The 20,777-nt window shown below is 42.0% G+C and overlaps 3 protein-coding genes and 4 non-coding genes across 8 annotated transcripts in view; 6 read left to right on the forward strand and 1 right to left on the reverse strand.

Annotated features, from left to right (window-relative positions):
* Positions 1–1,245: 1,245 nt before the first annotated feature.
* rnaseh1 (ribonuclease H1) lies at positions 1,246–6,528 on the reverse strand. Its single transcript, XM_032543618.1, has 8 exons — positions 6,022–6,528; positions 5,246–5,370; positions 4,755–4,934; positions 4,412–4,511; positions 4,220–4,235; positions 3,313–3,373; positions 2,408–2,532; positions 1,246–1,522 (listed from the first exon to the last, which is right to left on the reverse strand). Exons 1-8 carry the CDS (start codon positions 6,153–6,155, stop codon positions 1,439–1,441), a joined length of 825 nt encoding a protein of 274 aa, XP_032399509.1. The 5' UTR covers positions 6,156–6,528; the 3' UTR covers positions 1,246–1,438.
* A 64-nt stretch (positions 6,529–6,592) lies between these two features.
* rps7 (ribosomal protein S7) lies at positions 6,593–12,707 on the forward strand. The gene is made up of 7 exons (XM_032543863.1): positions 6,593–6,667; positions 7,191–7,276; positions 7,956–8,027; positions 8,625–8,768; positions 9,865–9,929; positions 11,329–11,479; positions 12,597–12,707. The coding sequence occupies exons 2-7, from the start codon at positions 7,202–7,204 to the stop codon at positions 12,672–12,674; spliced, it is 585 nt and encodes a 194-aa protein (XP_032399754.1). The 5' UTR covers positions 6,593–6,667; positions 7,191–7,201; the 3' UTR covers positions 12,675–12,707.
* On the forward strand, positions 8,174–8,393 carry LOC116706869 (small nucleolar RNA SNORA73 family). The gene has a single exon (XR_004336345.1). It is a non-coding gene; the product is annotated as a small nucleolar RNA SNORA73 family (small nucleolar RNA).
* LOC116706870 (small nucleolar RNA SNORA73 family) lies at positions 9,266–9,485 on the forward strand. Its single transcript, XR_004336346.1, has one exon. It is a non-coding gene; the product is annotated as a small nucleolar RNA SNORA73 family (small nucleolar RNA).
* On the forward strand, positions 10,604–10,823 carry LOC116706868 (small nucleolar RNA SNORA73 family). Its single transcript, XR_004336344.1, has one exon. It is a non-coding gene; the product is annotated as a small nucleolar RNA SNORA73 family (small nucleolar RNA).
* Positions 11,885–12,104, forward strand: LOC116706871 (small nucleolar RNA SNORA73 family). Its single transcript, XR_004336347.1, has one exon. It is a non-coding gene; the product is annotated as a small nucleolar RNA SNORA73 family (small nucleolar RNA).
* Positions 12,708–14,993: 2,286 nt separating the features above from the next.
* The window catches only part of cnksr3 (cnksr family member 3), a 44,585-nt gene continuing 38,801 nt past the window's right edge, over positions 14,994–20,777 (forward strand). Inside the window, exon 1 of one of the 2 annotated variants that reach the window (XM_032543810.1) lies at positions 14,994–15,251. In XM_032543810.1, coding sequence (XP_032399701.1) covers positions 15,200–15,251 — 52 coding nt within the window. In that variant the 5' untranslated portion in view covers positions 14,994–15,199. The remainder of the gene's footprint in view (positions 15,252–20,777) is intronic. The other variant, XM_032543811.1, reaches the window with a different exon arrangement.

Raw genomic sequence — 20,777 nt, forward strand, 5'->3', positions numbered from 1 at the left:
GTCTCCGGGTGAGCTGTTCAACATCTGCACGGCTTTCTACGTCACCAGAGACAAGGTGGCTAACCGTAGCATGCTAGCTCGTTCTCAATGGCAAAACACTGCTACAACACACACTAGTTCACCATAATCTCCAAAAGAACTACTTCCTGTCCCTGTTCTGCAGTGGCCCTGGTCTAGAAGTCTCCCAGCTGATCCTGCCTTGGACTGACCAAAGCTGGAGAAAGAGTTATCAGCTGATGGGATCTTACCGAGCTACTGAGCATGTGCAGCTCCCAACAAAGATAGGATAGAAGTGAGATGTCTCACTCTGGAGCTAAAACAGAGACCTGAACACACAGGGTGAAAACAGGATCTGCAGCAATCTGCAGTACAACAACAATATGGTGTTTTTTGAAAATGAAACCATGGAAACCTATTCTGGTACAACCTCAAAATACAATTATGAACCTGAAAATAAGCAGAATATGGCCGTTTTAAATGATATAAATATCTGTCAGTGCAGTAAGAACACTATGTTTATCCAGTTAAAACAAAAGATCCTTATAAAAATTTGTTACGGTAGCTTGAAACAAAAAAGAATGAACAAAACTTTGTTTTTGGAAATAACTGAAACAAGGAATTTGTGTAGGACACATACTTTGTTTAAAATAAATAAAACTCCATTACAGATTACATAATATTAAATGCATGTATGAGCAGCCCATACTGAAAACCTAATGAGTTAATGTTTACTGGTTTATAGTCAGACTGGGAGCAGACAGCTCCCACTTTAATTTTGTGATCTGGCTTTCATACGCCTTCACTCTCAATTGAGTAGCATGATGATAAACTTTATTAAATGTAGTTGGAAAAACAATATTCCCAAAGCAGTGATGTGTATGAAACAATGTGCATCAAATGTGTCAAAGCGTATTCAAACCGATCCTAAAAATAAACCCTAAAATCTTCTTTGTCTGGGCTTAAACTGGGACCTAGAGCTCCTCCTGCTGGACACTTGGTTGTACAACAAGAGTGAATCATTTCTAATCAACCTTGTGTTCTTCTCTTTTTGAGCTTCCTAGTCTCGTCTACCTCCTCATCCTTCCACCTCTCTCCTTCCCTACTCTTCCTCACCTCATTTTTTCTCTCATCCGTTTCTCTCTTTCATCCCTACTCTCCTTTACTTTCTTCCTCGTCTTCTTTCCTCAAAAGAAAAACCAAAACACTCCCCATACTGATCGACTTTCACAAAATTAAAATAAAAAAGCCGGTTGAAATAGAAATTTTATTCAGAGCCAAAACACATAATTAAAATTAACATTTAACAGACAAAACTCAGACTTCCCTCTTCCAGTTCAGCCACAAACGCTTGTTGAAAAGACAAAACAACCGTCTGTATCAAAGCAGAGAACACAGGACCAGTCCTGCAGCAGATCTCTGACATCGTCTCCGCCCGCTGCTATGAAGGCTTCACTGCTCCTTCTCTCGACAGCCTGTCGGCCTCCTCGTTGCCTCGGTAGCCGGCGTGACCGGGAATATGCATCTGGAGGAAGATGAGGAAAGAGAGGCGACAATCACGTTCTGACCGGTAAAGTCCTTTGGTTGTTGTTTTCATCTCTGTCTCTATCCTGGAGCACGTGTCAAACTCAAAGCCCCGCGGGCCGAACCCGGCCTCTTACATGTCGTATCCGGTCTGCATATTAAATTTAGGTTCCCAATACATTTAGCTCGCCTGGTTGTGCGCCAAACCAAGAAGATGGGAAACTGTTTTTCAAACTGTATTTACGCTCAAGAGCAGAATTTGGCAGGTTTGCCGACCTTGAGACTCGTTGAGAGTCGGCTGTAGGCCCGCACGATTAAATCACGTTTCACCCTGTTCACGAGTTCGTTTTTCAAATTTCTTTTAAGACTTTGAATCTCATTTAATTTTACGAGCCAACTGCATCCCAAACGCTACTACTTCTGTGAGTTTTAAACAGACTGTATGAAATAGGTTTTACATTTATATCCATATTATTCATGTGGATTTGTTATTCTAACATCCTGTTATGATGTATGTATATGTTGTGTGTGATGTCTGTAAGCTCCTGGGACCTTCAATTTCCCCTTCAGGATCAATAAAGTTATCTAGCTAGTGATTGCAGAAGACATAATAAAAAATTAAAAAAAAGGAATCACATTTTAGATTTCTATGAATTGATTTTGAATCGCGATTTGAATACAAATTGATTTTTTGGCACACCCCTAGTATAGAGTAACACCAAAGTTATGAAGCAGGTTGGGAGCCTCGCTGCCTCCCTAAGGAGCAATTAACACCCTAAATCATTGATTTTAAGAAAGTAACAACAACTAGACTAGAAAGCAAGGGCCTGTGTTCAGGGTGAAGTGACTGGTCTGTTACAGATGTGTGACGCAGGCTGATATTTACCCAGACCACCTCCAGCTCTGCGTTCAGCCGGTCCAGCTTCACAAAGTCCTCTTTGTTTGTGATCTCACCTCCAGATTTCAGCCGCCAGCCGTTCAGCTTCCAGTTCTTCACCCAGCTGGTCACACCTGCAGCGAACACACGCCACAGACTGCACACCCGACTCTCCAACGTCTAATATTCGATGTGTAATTAAGGGCGTTTCCACACCTACCTCATTTGGGCCGGACTTTCTGACTTTTCAGTTTGGTCCGAACCAGAATGGCAGGGGAGAAAAAAAGTGCCTTGGACCATGGTCCGGATCCAAAGACTGAATTTTGGTCCAACCTGAACCATGGTCTGGTTTGTTTGCAGTATGAAAAACCCTTTTGGGATGGTTCGGACGGATTACAGTAAGTTAGGCAACTACATACCATAGAAGAAGAAAAAACCTAGAACTAGAACAAAAACAAAAAATTAAGTACGTGGAGAAGTACGTGGAGAAAGGAGATTAGATATATAATTTCAATTTGGTCAGACGAAGCGTTGTAGCTGCTGGTAGTAATCCCATAATAATGCAATCGGGATTTGCTCATTTATTTTCATTCATACAAAGAAGACTACCCGCCAAAAAAATTGCCCAAATGGCAACACACCAACGTCAAACGCTCGCCCGTCTACTCACAAATCAAAGGGAGACGTAACACACGTGCATGGTGCCGACACGCCGTAGATATGTCATGGAAAGTTCTTTACCGCGGTAGCAAAATCGTGATGTGAAACCACAAACAACGGGATGAAATGTATACAATACAATTACCCAAACGTTGCTTGGGACCTTGGTCCAGACTTTTTAGGTGTGAAAACGCCCTGAACGTCCTGCGACCCTTTTAAACCCGGGAGGTTTTTTGTTTAGAAATTTCCACTCCCGTTGATTTGAATTTGCTTTGTGTGAAAAAATCTTTTGCCCGGAGCCCCCTTTTCAGGCCCCTTTTCACACAAACAAACAGCGAAGGGACATTTCAAACACACTGGTGTATCCTTGTTGGTGTATGACAACTACATGTTTAAAACATTATTTCAGTACATGCCTGTATTTCTGCACCGGTTGGGTTTTTTTTTTTCCCTGCAGGGCCGGGCTGCCCCCATTTCGCAGGAAAACGCAATAAAAATGACAAAATTTAAAGTTAACTTTTTCATTTTTTGTTTTTATACAGTCTAGATTATTTTAAAAAAAAAAAAAAAAAGGGCCTGTCACTCTCTTGACGTTCAAATACTGTAAAACCCAAAAAAAAAGGCTAAAACTTGCCCCCCCCCCATTAACTCCCCAACCCCCAAATTCTTCGGTCAATTTTTGGGCTGAAATTGTTTTTTGGCGCGGGTTTGTTTTTTTTTGGGCCGTTTGGGACCGGATTTTTCCCTACAGAGACCACTTTTTTTTTTCCGTGTTTTTCAGGGAAAAAGCAGCTAGCAGATAGTGAGGAATGTTTTTTAAAAAGTGTTTTTTTGGGGACAGGAAATTTCCAGATATTTGGGGAGATGTTTTTACAGGGGGGGGTGAACTAAAATGGGAATTTTTTGGGGCTATCGGGAAAATTGGGGAGAGGGTTTTTTTTTACGGGGTTTTTCTGGGACAGGCACTAGCAGAATGTGAGGGGGAATTTTTTTTTACAGTGTTTTCTGGGGCCCGGCAGCTAGTAGAAAAGTGAGGAAAATTTTTTTACATTTTTTCCCTGGGGCGGGGAAAAGCTAGCAAAATAGTGGGGAAAAATGTTTTTTACAGTTTTCCCGGGGGACAGGCAGCTGGGCAGATATGGGAGATGTTTGCTGTTGTACCAACACATTTTGTAGCCTAAAAAAAAAAAGGACATTGCTTGGGCACCTTTTAAGCAAAAATGCAGGTACTTGTTCCCTTTTGTGTTTGTGTTTTGGGTGTGTTGTGTGGGGTGGTTTGTGTGTGTGGTGTGTTGTGTTGGTGGGGGTGTGTGTGTGTGGTGGTGTTTGTGTGTGTGTGTGGCCGGTTCTTACAGCGGGGGGTTTTGTGTCCCCAGTACCTCCGTTCCTCCCGGGGCTCCTTTCCGCCCCCGTTTTTGGAGAAAGCACCGTCCGTGAAACACCACAGCGTCACTGGACGGAGGCAAAAGAGCGCTGGTGACCCTGAATGAGTGCCATGACTCCCCCCATTTCCCCCCCTTTTTGAACTTTTAACATTAGGTTTTCCCCCTAAAACTAAAATAATCAGTTTACATATTATCTACCTCAGATTTTAATAATAAATACCTATATATTTGAATGCACGTTTGACGAAGAAGAACTGCGTAAAAACTAACGTAACATTTTCCTTATTTCCACAGACGTTTGAGCATCTTACCCATGTAGGTGAATCCGTCTGTGCTTTCTGAAGACGAGCTTTCTGACTGTTTGACTCGTTTGGGAGGGGACTCCACCTCCTTGTCTGAGTGACATCTCTTCTTACCAAGAGGGATGTACTCCAGAGGCTCCGGGCCTCTTTTAGGAAGCAGAGCGGCGGCCGACTCCACACTCTGAGCCACTGAAAGCCAAAACCACACATGGTCATTCTTGGCAAATGATTTGAAAGAACTAATTTGCAAAGTGTCATTTTAGTGATTGTATAAATGTATTTAGCCGTAATCCAGAAACGCAAACACTGTAACAAGGTCCTGCAAGGCTCTCTCTCAGTACGTGGACATTTCAGTCACAGATCTGCTCAGACATTTTTTTTTTTTTTTTGTTGACGGTGTGTTCTCAGATGAGCCCGATCAAGCCTCTTCAGGATAAGTTTGCTTTTTACGGATTGTGCAGAAAAGAAGAAAAGCATCATTTTTTTCTGGACCAGCTTACCTTTATTCACTTTTGGTACTGCAGAAGGTTCCTCTCCTCTGAAGAACGCCCAGGCATCTTTCTCTGATGCAAACTTCTTGAAAGCGGCAGCTGGAAATTTGTCCACCTGGCTCTTACATTCATCCCTAAACCACAGTAAAAAGTAAATAAATAAGGAGAAACTAATAATCACCAAATCTTCCCAAACCTTATATATTCTGTAGGATGTAGAGCTGGACATTAATTAGTACAGATATTGTGATTTGATCCCAGTGCAGTTACACAGCTCTTTTTCCCCCCTAATAGGTATCTTCCAATTAAAGTGCAAACAACTTCTAATCAAGTTTGGTGGCCCAAACCTCAAATAATAATTTGTCAATTTTACATCTCGTTTTTCAGCAACATATCAGAACACATTAACCCCCCCCCCCTAAAAGATAATTTCTCTTTTGATTGGCATATGGCTTAAAATAGATGTGGTTAACGTTGCAGCACTGTGTGTGTGTTTCGATCAAGTTTTGATGGAGAAAATGAAATAGCAATAGAATAAGCGGTTCCTCGTGGATTGCTACTAAGCCGAATTGAAGAGTGGATTGCTGTGGTTACAAAAAAACCTTAAAAGCATCTTTTATCTGGTGTGATGTTTAGCTGAACATCAAGGAGGCTTTAAAACACTGGATTTATGAATGGAATTCGGCGTGCGCCTACTCTCACTAAAGAAAATGCACTTTGATGGACCAATGACTTTGGTTTTCTTACAAACACATGCTTTGACAGTAAGATGAAGACAGTCTCACCATGAACTGTACACCCCTGGTTTGAATCCCTTCTTGACAGCGTAGAAAAACTTTCCCTTCGCCATGTCGTCGGCGGCGCTGCAGACGGCTCTGCGTAACGTTACTGCTCTGAAAAGACCAGTCAGTCCTAACATCACTGTCTACCAAGACACCGCCATGACACGGAGGTGGCCAGCATCGTGACGTGAACTCAAAAAACACAATAACGTCAATGTGTGTTTCGCTAGCTATATAAACGGTAAAAGTTGGGTCAAATTCAGCAGCACGCAACGTTAACGTAAAAGGATGCAAATACTAGCTAGTCACGTTATTAGCTAGCTAGATTGTTGCTCTGAATCACCTAAAAAAAACCACACAAACGCTAAAAAAAAAGTACTCCTAATAATCAATATGACAACAGTATAACTTCTGCTGTGGTCTTCAAAGTTAAATGTCTGAAAATTTTGAAAGGTGCCGCAACAAAGAAAAGACCAAGAAAGTAATGTTGACACAGTTGACAAGCACTAGGTCTTTCACACTCTCGCGATGTTTTATCATGCCGAGCGTGGGCTTCGACAACTCCCGCGATATTATAATAGGACGCCCTCATTGGATTAATACAACTCTCGCGATGTTCCGGCCTCTTCCTTGGCCGTCGTTGACAGAGGTTAGTCGTGCTACTTTTCACAGGACTTGCTTTTCTATACTAAAATGTGGTTTAATTTTGTTTAATTGTCGTGTACACCTACCGTGTACACCGTAAGGCTTTGATACGTTAGATAATGTGGTTTGCGTCGACGGATGGCTGTTAAATATGACAAAATAAAGCGTAGTATAGGAGCTCCTATGAATAATGTTCTAGTAGCAGGGAGTAACGTTAGTTAGCAGGCCGTGCATGTGTTCAGGGAACAGCTAATTTATACCAGAGAAGGAAGGAAACTAAATTGACAATATATGTGTAGCGTGGCTGTGTGTTGTGTCTTGGGGTAATACATTTTTGCCCCCAACTGCTCCATTTATTGGCCATCCTTGCGACTTAGCAACCGGCTCCTGGTTAGCATTTAGCCTAGCCAATGTACATGCTGGCTTGATGGAGCTCCTCCAGGATACATGTCAAGTTAAATGCGGTAAGATATAGATGCAATGGCAACTGTATATCTAACCCCACGTGTCTTTTATTTCTCTTTCAGACACAAAGGCCATGTTCAGTACCAGCGCCAAAATAGTGAAGCCTAATGGCGAAAAGCCAGACGAGTTTGAGTCTGGGATCTCCCAGGTAAGAAGACATGGTTTCAGATCATTTAATGTTTTTCTGTTTACTGATTGTCAAGCTGCATATAACTTAATGAAGAGTGAGACTACTCATCTTCCATGGAAGAAGACAAGGTTTCAGATCATATAAGCATCTGTACTTAATTTCAGTTCATATCAAGCTGCATGTAAGTTAGTGAAGAGTAACTGCTCGTGCTAAACGATCATTGTTCATGGCCCATTGTGAATCCAGAGGTTCTCTTAAATCTTTTCAAAGTCAGAACCACATTGATTTGTATTATCAGGCATGGTAGAGTCAGTCTGGAAGACTAGGTGACACAAAACTGGTATTTGGCTTACCTTACAAATCAATCTGAATCCAGTATGCAGTTTAAGAATGTGATAACCAAAGTGTTATGGAAACATGCTTTAAGTTCAACAACTGAAGTCTGCAAAGGGTTGGTATCTGTGGATTGCTGGAGACAAGCTGTAAAATGTACACAAATGTATCTTCAGGATAGAAAAATATACACAAATGTCCGATAAAATGTTTTAGGAAGGAATCAGGTTTTGCTGCCACATATAAGCTCAATGTGAACAGCTTTGGACAGACTGTCTATTTAGTAGATCTGTTTCCGTGCATGCGTCAGGGAATGTTACATGAATTAAACTGCTCCATGCTGATTTGACTCGTCTCCCTGCAGGCTCTGCTCGAGCTGGAGATGAACTCCGACCTGAAGGCTCAGCTGCGAGAGCTGAACATCACTGCAGCAAAGGTAGGACATGTCCACTCATCCCATCTCTTTCTACATTGTTAGTTTTTAAAGCTCATAAAGGGTTAAGAATTGTAAACCACTGCAGTGCTGTTTTATGATGTTAGTCAGACTTTGTTAAACTTGGGTGTCTCTTGAATGGTTTGTATCCGACATGGACATCCAGCGAGGTTGCTCTCCTGGCTCTGTCCTCGTGGCGTGTGGGAGCGTAGCTTTCGAGCCGAGACGTACAGTCCCGTTCCACAATGTCGGAGAGAAAGCTCTGTCCCCGGCCGCTGGTCGGTGAGGACGGGCGTCCTGCATATTCCTACATCCTCCCAGAGTCCCTTGGGGCCGTTACTGGGGGGCTAAACCATGCAGGGCACATTATTTGACATAAGGACTTGTATGATAAGTACATTTGTACATATGGTAACACTTCTTTGCGATGATCTCAGCTAAATGTCTTCCAAAGTAGTGTAACAATCCTGAAATCTATAAATTTAGAATGTATTTTGTAATCTAACTTGCAGATGATCAATTGCTTCATGTTTATATGATTATCATGTTCATTCTGTCAAAGTAAGTCTTTTTTTGTTCTGTTTTTCTATTTATTTTTAGGAAATTGAGGTTGGTGGCAGCAGGAAAGCCATCATCATCTTTGTTCCCGTTCCTCAGCTGAAGTCCTTCCAGAAGATTCAGGTGCGTCTGGTGAGAGAGCTGGAGAAGAAGTTCAGCGGAAAGCACGTGGTCTTCATTGCACAGGTGAGGATGATGATGATGTCTGCGGTGGACATTGCTCTTTTTCTAACAGGATCGACTCCTCTGTCCATTCGGGAGCTCTTTCTCTAGGGTTTACTACAGCTTCACTACATAATTGGATAGTAAAACTATTTCTTTACATTTGTTGCACCAACTCATTTTAGAAAATCTAAACCATCTCTGGATATGTGATTGATGCTGGGGGGGGGGGGGGGGGGTCATGCTGTCTTGTGCACATTTCCTTCCAGTAGTGAGAAGGAAATGTGCACAATGTACCTCAATGCTTAAAACTGTCCAGAAGTATCTCAGATGCATTGGCACTAAAACCTAGTATCTGAAGTCAATATTTTGGAGAGTCATTCAAATGCAAATGTTTTATTTGGCTCACAATGAAAAATGGCAAGAAAAATCTATCTGGCACACACAAAAACAGACCTGATACAAGAAGGATACGTTACATTGATGTGAAATGAGTCTTTTGTGTCTTGAATGGTTTGTATCCGACATGGACATCCAGCGAGGTTGCTCTCCTGGCTCTGTCCTCGTGGCGTGTGGGAGCGTAGCTTTCGAGCCGAGACGTACAGTCCCGTTCCACAATGTCGGAGAGAAAGCTCTGTCCCCGGCCGCTGGTCGGTGAGGACGGGCGTCCTGCATATTCCTACATCCTCCCAGAGTCCCTTGGGGCCGTTACTGGGGGGCTAAACCATGCAGGGCACATTAATTTTGACATCAGGGTTTGACTGATATGGGCGTTTATAGACAGATTGGTTATTGTTAAAGTTCATAATAGTTTCATTTGGCCATGTTTATAAAATATCTTTTCTGTGTCCTAAATTATATCCATGGTGATTAAGTTTCTGAGACTGATATTTTCTATTGAAATGTTTTTAATGCAGAAAGAAGCAAGTTTTCGACATTGAAGCTGTCGAGTAAAACTAGGAGGATCATGAATATCCGCAGGTTATATCCAGTATTGACCCGGAATATCAGTCTGACCCTGAATCATCATTTTTGTTCATGAATTATTATTTGACCATAAAACAGTTGAGGTGTTTGTGAATCCTGATTGGAAATGAACGAGACTGTTGCTTCTTTTCAGAGGAGAATTCTTCCCAAACCCACCAGGAAAAGCCGCACAAAGAATAAGCAGAAGCGTCCCAGGAGGTGAGGAGAGAGATTCTTTTCTTGTTGTTGGAGCATCACAATAATCAGTTTGTTTGGGAGTTTTGTCAGGATAATGTTGTAGATCTTCATTTATATTCTTTTTTTTCCCCCCTGGTCTCTACTGCTACGTTCCAGTAACCCCTCTTGGGTTAAATGAACACAAGGGGTGTGTGACATGTTGTATATTACATTTTTAAGCTATTGTAGCTGTTGTGATTTTTTTACCAAATTGATCGACAAATAATTCATAAGACTTAATTTTAAGAAGTTTGCACTGGTTCCTTCTCAAATGTGATTATTTGCTGGTTTAATTAATCATCTGGGATGGTAAACAGAGTATCATATGGGTGTTGGACTGCTGTGGCTATAGCTAATTTAAATAAACCATAGATAGTTTTGGGGGGGGATATATATACATACATACATACATACATACATACATACATACATACATACATACATACATACATACATACACACACACTGACAGCTCATTTCACACTTAATTTACACAAATAAAATCAAATTCGGGCATTAAAATGTGAGTTCCTGTGAACGTGTAATGAGGTTTAAACATGTTTTCTGCATCTTAAAACTTTCTTGGTTCTAGTGCTGAAACTGCTCATCGATAGACACAAATAATAAGGTAGTCATGATCATGTGAAGTGTAACATCCGACATGGACATCCAGCGAGGTTGCTCTCCTGGCTCTGTCCTCGTGGCGTGTGGGAGCGTAGCTTTCGAGCCGAGACGTACAGTCCCGTTCCACAGTGTCGGAGAGAAAGCTCTGTCCCCGGCCGCTGGTCGGTGAGGACGGGCGTCCTGCATATTCCTACATCCTCCCAGAGTCCCTTGGGGCCGTTACTGGGGGGCTAAACCATGCAGGGCACATCTGATTTATGAGAGATTTATCATAACTTAGAAACATGAATGCACATTATTTTTTTCCTCGCTTATAGAAATGAAAAGCGTGTTGTAAATAGTCTATATCCACAATGTTCCACTTCTGAGATTGATCCGGTTCTGCCAGAAAATCACCTGGATTTGACCCGTTTAGGACGGATCTGCCTCGGCCTTCCTTTTGTGTTGGATACCAACTTTTAAGTGTTGCACCAAAACAAGTTCCTTCAGAGCCTTTTGTAGAGGCACCGTGGCTTTTCTCTGGTGCTTAACACTGCCCGAGACGATTCTGATTGGTTTAAAGAAAGGCCATCAAACCCCATCCCTGTTTTAACCCATCCCTGAATGCTGTGGAGCAGCCAGAGGATGTAACTAGTTAATATTTGGCTTTCTTGACTTAAGTGACTCCTTCAGAATTTCACTTATTGATGAATTGACTCCTTTAGCTTTTAGTTTGGGCTGCATTAATGTTGGGTGTTAAATGTGATTCCTCTCTCAGCCGTACTCTAACCGCGGTCCACGACGCCATCTTGGAGGACCTGGTGTTCCCCAGCGAGATCGTTGGTAAGAGGATCAGAGTCAAGATGGACTGCAGCAGGCTCATCAAGGTCCATCTCGACAAGGCGCAGCAGAACAACGTTGAACACAAAGTGAGTGGATTTACGAACAGCTGTGTCTGTGTTCAGGTTACACCGTCAGGGCTGCAGCGATCGCGTAATCTTATCAGTTTCTGTTACATTGAGTTTTGGTCATTGGTGAAAAATGCCTGATGTAATGTTTTCCCTAGCCAGTTTACCAAATACCAAAAATATTTGCTTCAATGTAAGACCAAGATGAAATTGTCACATGGGGTCTTTGTTTGAAATTTTCAGATTGACTTGTGGATTTTAAGGCTAATCGTATCATCTCTAAACGTGATCAGGGTTTGGTAGTTATGTGTAATAATAGAATTAAACATTGATGTATTCACCACGAGTGATCAAATCATGAACGAGAGACCTTGTTGTTGAAAGCTGTCACCGTCCAATGGAAATACTGAAGTTCACAGTTTGTATCCGACATGGACATCCAGCGAGGTTGCTCTCCTGGCTCTGTCCTCGTGGCGTGTGGGAGCGTAGCTTTCGAGCCGAGACGTACAGTCCCGTTCCACAATGTCGGAGAGAAAGCTCTGTCCCCGGCCGCTGGTCGGAGAGGACGGGCGTCCTGCATATTCCTACATCCTCCCAGAGTCCCTTGGGGCCGTTACTGGGGGGCTAAACCATGCAGGGCACATTATTTTCCCCCTCGCCGTGAGTGAGCTAAACAATGTTCAAGATGTAGAGCTGATGCTAAATGATAACTCTTGATGTTTTCTGATGTTGATCTTCTAGTTCTAAAGAAAATCTACACTCTTTTTTTAGCTTCTTAAATGTGAACATAGTCCTGATCTTTATCGTTAGACATTCAGTACCATCTGTTTGCTTTCTGCTGACACCAATCTAAAAACTCGAATCTGGGCTGTCTGGCTGTTGGACAATTTATTGTACACATCAGGAATTATCAGTAGAATAATCTGTATTTCAAATCCTGAACTTTAACCTTTGCATCTGGAGCATTTCCACCATGACACAGCAACAAGGGCAGTCTTATAATTAGTCTTCAATCAGGACATTCTGAGATAATTCTCTATCCTGTTTGAGCTGTCGAATCATTTAAACCCCTTTAAGCCATTCATTGTTTGATTTAAACCAGCAATAATGAAACGAATGTCCCTTTTTTGTCTTTCAGGTAGAGACTTTCACTGGTGTCTACAAGAAACTCACAGGCAAAGACGTTGTGTTTGAATTCCCTGAATTCCAGCTGTAAATGCAGATGACAAAATAAATTTGTTTACTGTCACTGTTTGTTTGAGGTTGTTTTTTAACCTTTTTGCAGGAAGACCGAGGCTGAAAATCACTCCACAGAAATGAATCTTAACATTTGGCGTGATCCTTCTGACCAAACTAAGATGTTTTCCTCTGGCGACACCCTTGGGTGACTCTTGAGACCTTTTCTCACCACAGACGAGCTTAATTTTACCCAACGGCTGTATTATGGTGTGCAGTGATCACTTCAGCATCAGGTGGTTAATCCTCATTCAAACCTATTTTTAAACTTTGACATATAAAAGGTTTATATTCTTAATAAAAGTTAAAATTGAGCTGTAATGTGAGAGTGTCAAAGAGACCCAAATGTTGATGTGGTGACAATCACATCTCTGTAAAGGTTTACTGCAGATATTTAAAATACTCAAATTGATAAGCTACGGCAGTGTTTCTCAAATAGGGGTTCATGTACCTCAAGGGGTACGATGCAGGACGTACGTAAGATGATTTTTTTTTTTTTTTTTTTTTTTTGTGTGCAAAATGGTTTCCAGTTAGGAGGCCAAGTTTGTTGCTGTTTTGACATTCTTGCCTCTTTTTTATGTCTTTTAAGTTTTTATTATGCATCCTTGTGATTGGTTTAAAGAGATGCCGATAAACCAGAGCACGTTCTTCTCCCATCCCAGAAGGCAGTGTGGACTAGCCAGACCCTCCTCCGCGGCGCTGTGGAGGAAGGCATGGCAATGCGACACTAGCTTTACATAGCAAAGTGTAACATGTTAATGCAATTTTACTGGATCCACTTTTAGGCCAAAACTGGATTATAGGCTATGGCTATGTACACCTTTTACACTTTGGACATTGAGTAATGCAAGATCTTCCCGTTTCTCTTCTCCGAGCACAGTTTAAGGCCTGGAGTGCTCTTCCCATGGGAAACGTCTGCAGACCCAAAAAAAAAAAGCTAAACAAGCCAACACCCAGCACACATGACAAGATGAAAAGATGTGATTAGAGGCTGGAGGAGGCTTTTTTAATGCGATAATCTGCCGTGTGAAGGCTTTGTTCCATGCAGAGGTCAAAACTATGGGATCTGGTATCGTTTGGACCTTTATGATTCTGAGGCCAAACCAGTACTTTTAAAACAGTTTTTAAAAAGATAAATGACATCAAAGAGGCTCATTTATAGCTTTTTCTTTTAATGGAAAATTATTTAAATTTGACACTCTAAGGTTTAAAGTATTTAAATATGTAAGTAAACCTAAGTCACCTATGGCACAACTATAATTTAACAAACTGTTAAACTGATAACAAGTAACAAAATAAATGAGTTGTATGCCAACCAGAGCCCAGAGGGAAAACATTTTTTTACAGGGCCTCTTTTTTTTTTTTTCTAATGATGCTGTCTATATTGTACTTGCATTTATATAAATAAAAAACACTCCGCCATCTATATGTGTACGTACACACACAATGTGACAAATTGCAGCAGTTTGTTTTAGGTAACCTTACATTTTTATCTAATGTATTGCTAATGTTCTATTGTTCCCACTGCTCCTGAAGGCAGCATTAACACACCATGTGACAAATGGTAACCGTGTAATAAATGAGTTCAAAGAATACATTCATTCAATTCAATACTCCATAAAACAAAAAGCAATTCAAACTGTTGCAGCCTGTACATTTTTACATTGATTTACCCCCCCCCGCCCCCCTTTTTAACTTTTAGGAGTTTTATATGTGCACAGTTTGAAGAGAGAAAATGGAAGGGTACTTTTTATTGTGTATTTCTCAAAAATTATACATTGTCATGTTTGCAAGAAAAATAGGTAAAAAGGAGAATTACGGCCATTTTATTCTACATTAATCTTGATTGTCAGATATGTGTGTACGTCATAAATATGTGTGTACTTTCCATTGAACGTGTATGATCTTCCACTGAGCTTGTAGCTGCTTGCGGCCGTCCAGTTAGTGTGTTCAGCCAGGCTTTTTTGATAATCATCCAGAGTTGAAAACACATTTTGTTAGGTAAGTAAGGACCCTGTTCATGTTGCACAGACATTTTAATTGCATTTTATGTCTGTTAAGATACAAAAAGGCACTCTAAAACTTGCCCCGCCAACTCTTGTTTTTACCCAGTGGAAGTTAATACACGTTGCTGCAAGATTAATGTAAAAAAAATTGGCCGAAATTCTCCTTTAAATTGAATGTATGGCAAATGTTCTGTTTTCCCACAGCACCTGAAGGCAGCATTTATATTCTGTTATGGGATTGGAGGTTAAGGAATAGATGGGCGGGGTTAAATCCCCTGGTAAACTGACACACGCCCCATGCGCATGTGTTGTGCTATGACTGTAAACTTTCTGCACGAGCTCAGTCAGTTGGCGGCGGAGCGTTGGACCGTTGTTACTGCCCCTGTCTCTGAGCCGTAACGGCAGCTCCTCCGTTAATCATGTCCGCCTAACGGTTTAATTCGGTAATTTCGTTGAATCGAGAGATACATTAAATCCCGGAGAAAAGCCGTTTGGAGAAATGGAGGCTGTGAGCAAGTGGACCCCGCAACAAGTGGTGGACTGGATCCGAGGTAAGACGCCAAATAGTGCGACCTAACGTTATCTGACGGGAGACTAACGGTCCTGTGTTTTTTTAATTTATTTATTAATTCAGGACAATGCACGTTGATGAACGAGCACAACATTACACGTAAATGTGCCAGATTGTAGCCCGAGGGCTACTTTCCATCTGCTGTCCAATAGGCAGTTTAAAAAGTTTAAAAAAAGACAGGATAGTAACATTTAGTATATGAAAACAAAAAGAAAAGAGCCGTTGGAGCCGTTAGCTTTTATCACGGCTAATTCAAAACTTTCACTAACGCTAGAGCTCGAACAATTACAAATTTTGCTGTACAATTAATTGTCTCAGAAACAATTACAATTGCCACTATAGTTGAATTTTTGAGTCAAATTCAAAAAATATTTCTTTATGTAATACTTTGGCTAACAAACTACAGTTTTGAATGCTTCGTACGTCGTCTGGTTACATAGCTTAGCTAGCTATCATTGTCGTACAACCCGCATAATGTAGCTAGCTAATATCACAAATACACAGCCCATGAAGGAAGCCACGCCTCTTTATTGACATAAAACATTGTAATTTTGTCTTAAATGAGCATAAAACTAAAAACTATCATTAACAGGCACACCTTATACGACCTTAGCTAATGTCAGCAATTAAAGGAACAAATAAAGAAACTGAAATTGCGATTAGACCATTTTTTTTTAATCCTTTTTAACAGGCCTCACTGCTGTTTTAGTTTGAAGTTTTAAAGTTGTGTCTCTGCTGCAACTTGAATCACCGATAAAACAAATGTACATGTATTTACAATTAAAAAAAATATTTTGTAGTTTGTGTTTTTAGGCTCAAAGCATACTATCAGTCATGTGTTACTCTGTTTACCTTTTTTACAGACTGTCATATTTCTGGTTTTGGTAGTTGAGTGGCAGCTGGGTGGGATCACACACAGCACTGAGCCAATGTCCTTACAGCTCCAGTGTGTCATAGAGCAATAAACTGGCCCGACCAGTTAACAGATCAGCCAAAAAATGTCTCTCAGACCATAATTCATAAACACCTGTTTTTTATTTTTAAATGCTACCAGGAGTTTGAACAAGCAGCAGCAGGAGGGATATTGTGTCTTTTGCAACAGACACAATATCCCTGATTGATGCCCCAGTTTTAGTCAACGAGTTTCAGTTCTGCAATAAACAATATTTAAACAGAAAATTATTCTTAACTAGGGTTGGGTGGCATTCAGAAGAATCTTTTCATCCATCCATCTTCGACCGCTTATCGGGTCGCGGGGGCAGCAGCTCCAGTAGGGGACCCTAAACTTCCCTTTCCCGAGCCACATCAACCAGCTCCGACTGGGGGATCCCGAGGCGTTCCCAGGCCAGGTTAGAGATATAATCTCTCCACATAGTCCTGGGTCTTCCCCGAGGCCTCCTCCCAGCTGGACGTCCCTGGAACACCTCCCTAGGGAGGCGCCCAGGAGGCATCCTCATCAGATGCCCGAACCACCTCAACTGGCTCCTTTCGACGCGAAGGAGCAGCGGCTCTACTCCGAGCTCCTCTCGGATGACTGAGCTTCTCACCCTATCTCTAAGGGAGACGCCAGCCACCCTACTGAGGAAACCCATTTTGGCCGCTTGTATCCTTGATCTCGTTCTTTCGGTCATGACCCAGCCTTCATGACCATAGGTGAGGGTAGGAACGAAAATTGCCCGGTAGATCGAGAGCTTTGCCTTCTGGCTCAGCTCTCTTTTCGTCACAACGGTGTGATAAACAGAATGTAATACCGCACCAGCTGCTCCGATTCACCGACCAATCTCATGCTCCATGGTCCCCTCACTCGCGAACAAGACCCCAAGGTACTTAAACTCCTTCACTTGAGGTAAGGACTCACTCCCTACCTGAAGAAAGCACTCCATCGGTTTCCTGCTGAGAACCATGGCCTCAGATTTAGAAGGTGCTGATCCTCATCCCAGCCGCTTCACACTCTGCTGCGAACCGATCCAGAGAGTGCTGAAGGTCACAGACCGATGATGCCATCAGGACCACATCATCTGCAAAAAGCAGCGATGAGATCCTGAGCCCACCGAACTGCAACCCCACCCCGCTCCGACTACGCCTCGATATCCTGTCCAAAATATTACAAACAGGATTGGTGATAAAGCGCAGCCCTGGCGGAGGCCAACCCTCACCTGGAACGAGTCCGACTTACTGCCGAGAACCCGGACACAGCTCTCGCTCTGGTCAGACAGAGATTGGATGGCCCTGAGAAGGGACCCCCTCACCCCATACTCCCGCAGCACCTCCCACAATTTCTCCCGGGGGACCCGGTCATACGCCTTCTCCAGATCCACAAAACACATGTAGACTGGTCTTTTTATTATTTTTTATTGTTCAGCTCCTTAACACTTACAATGCACACTGCTGTGAAGCTTCTCGAAATACAACAACACGTGTGAGCCCCGAATCTGTGCTAACGTTTAGACAGCCAATCAGCAGCATCATTAGAACTTGGTAGAAGCATGCTGTGTGCTGATTGGCTCACAGACATTAATGAGAGTAACCGTAGGCATTGAAAGTTGGTGTTGAATCACTTTGGCTCCAAGCCGGAGCCAAAGTGATTTCTTTTATGAATGCCAAATATCTAAATCTAAGTTTGTTGTCTTTGCAGCTTTATCCATTCTCTACAAGTTGAATTTACTATTGTGAGACAGTGAGTGTCCGTTCAGCCCGGCTTGTCCCCCACAGCACAAACACACCAGTACGCACATCGTGTAGCAGCGGCAGACAATGCAGAGCCGAGTGTCTCTGGCGGTCAGTAAAGACCCAGACAATACCAGCTCTGGATAAAGGACGGCTTCCTTTTTGTGTGGAGGGGTCAAAAGGTCACCGTGGCACTTTACTGTGGCAGCGGCGGCATTTAACCACATCTGACTCTCAGACTTTTGTTATGTGTGAAAAGAGTGACACACACACACACACACACACACACACCAGGGGACATGTATCAGAACCGGGGGGACTCTGTTAGGCTTGTTCTCTCTGTCAGTCTCTCAAAAACATTACAAATATAGAATATCATTAGACTTACCCCGAAGCGCTTTGTGTGTCTATGATAAAGCGCTAGATAAATGTAATGAATTATTAATTCATTAATATTATATAAATTTATTTTACTATATTTTAAACTGTGACTTCTCACCGGGGGGGGGGGGGGGTGTGTGTGTGTGTGTGTGTGTGTGTGTTGTATAATATCATTTAATAAATGTGTTAATGTATGGGAAACACTGGTGTGGTTGTGCGCGCGCACTCAAATTGTGCGACTCAAGCATCATGTTCTGTTGAGGGGAGGTGAAATCCTTCTGTTAGAGATGGAGTTAGTTCCCACAGCTGCTCCGCCTGACCACAACCGCTCCATCCAAATTCCTGGAGTAATCCTGGAATATCATCTGTCACAAGCTATTAGAGGAGAGTCTGACCAGCGGATTAAAAATGGGTTCATTTGTGATATGAAATAGAGAAAGCATCTAATAGTAAATTTTTTAAAAAGAAGCTCGTACTGATTTTTTATGTATTTATTATTTTATTTTTATACTTTATTAATACGAAAGGACAAATTACAATTTTTCCACTCTGTTGTTGTTATTATACACGTGTTGTGTGTGTGTGTGTGTGGTGTGTGTGTGTGTGTGTGTTTGTGTGTGTTGTGTTGTGTGTGTGTTGTGGTGTGGTGTGTGTGTGTGTTGTTTTTTTGTTTTACTGGGCTAAACTAAAACATTTGTCTCACAACGACGTTTAAATGAATCGTAGTAATGTAAATGCGACTAAAGAGTTGGGGGTAATTGTATCAGATACAGACTGGTGAGCGTTATTTGGCCCCTACCTGACTACCAGACCCACATCAAGTGTTGGTCTGGAACTCACCATAGGCAGGGCTCAATCCGAGAGGCGGGATACACGGTTGTCTTTCAGATTGTCTCTGCACGCAGTAGGACAGCGCCCCAACCAACCTGAGCAACGCTGGTTGATAGATCAAACTTTAAACTCCGATCACGTCTTCTTTTTTTAAGAATGGCTTCAGTACTCCAGGTCTTCCAGAGTCGCGGCCAAAACCAATTCAAAAGACAATCTTCTTTGTTTTCAAGTAGCAGGGAATTCACGCTGAACCATCGTAACTCTGCCGTTAAGCCCCGCCCACCGACTCTATACACGATGTGATTGGCCTGGCCAGAATTTGTTTTTCCAGCTCGCAAGCCTAGAGTTACTAGACGGACCCTGGACTGACTTTGTGGGTTTTTGTGTCTCTCTGTAGTCATGTTGTCTCCTTTTGGCCTTTTCTTTGTTTCCTTTGGGGTTGTTTTGGATCTCTGTGATCATTTGGCGTCTCTTTGTCGTCGGTTCGTGTCCCTTTTGTGGTAGTTTTGTTTCTCTTTTTCACATCGTTTTGGATAGATAGTAAAAAGTCACACAATTGGGACTTTTAATTGTAACAGTATATTTTACAGTGTGAAATTAGTACTTTCATTTAAGTGCAGGATCTGAATACTTCTTTCTGTACTGGTAGTTTATAGGAGATACCACCAGGATTGTCTACATGTAAATAGACATTTTTCTTTCCTTGCTGTTGGTCTGCCAACAACTGTTTGTTATCAGTGAGATTGAGTTCACTAGTGGGGGGGGGGGCAGAGGAAACCTCCAGATTCTCTCCACCGAGCGCCTCTTCCTGCCTTTCCCCCGTACTGTGAGCATATTGACGTCAGTCAGGAAGGGAGTGTGTCCAGAGCCACGTTCCACTCACGTAGACATCAGTCGGTAGGAGATGCTGACGCAGAAATATCACGCTTTCACCGTGTTGCAATTACAGCTTTAAAATGTTTTATTTTGAAATGTCTTGGTAAAGAACATTTTGGCCCCCCCACTGAACACAATGTGTTTCATTTTTAAACACACTACACTAGAGCTGGACACTATATTGATGTTGTATCGACATTTGCGATATGAGACTAGATATCGTCTTAGATTTTGGATATATCATAATATGGTAATATGGTAAGTGATGTCTTTACCTGTTTTTACAGGCTGCATTACAGTAAAGTGATGTCATTTTCTGAACTTCCCAGACTGTTCTAGCTGTTCTATTATTTACCTTTACTCCACTAAGCCGTTAAATCATTTCTGGAGAATATTTATCAAAAATCTCATGTCTCTCTCTCATGGGTGAGCCAAATTCTCTGGGCGGGAAAAGCAGAGAAAGGGAAGGTAACCTTGCCCCTTATGACCTCATAAAGGGGAAGAGTCCAGCTCGGCCCATCTGAGCTTTCATTTTCTCAAAGGCAGAGCAGGATACTCAGGGCTCGGTTGACACCTATCACCATTTCTAGACACTGGGTGGGCCATAGGCAGGCTGGGGGAACGCATATTAATGTTAAAAAACCTCAAAGTGAAATTTTCATGCCATGGGACCTTTAAATGATATAAAATAAACTGAGAAAGAAATGTTTGTACCCTTTTTTATTATTATTATTATTATTATTATTATTTC

The sequence above is a fragment of the Etheostoma spectabile genome, chromosome 18 (genome assembly GCF_008692095.1).
Source record: "Etheostoma spectabile isolate EspeVRDwgs_2016 chromosome 18, UIUC_Espe_1.0, whole genome shotgun sequence".
Lineage (NCBI taxonomy): Eukaryota > Metazoa > Chordata > Actinopteri > Perciformes > Percidae > Etheostoma > Etheostoma spectabile.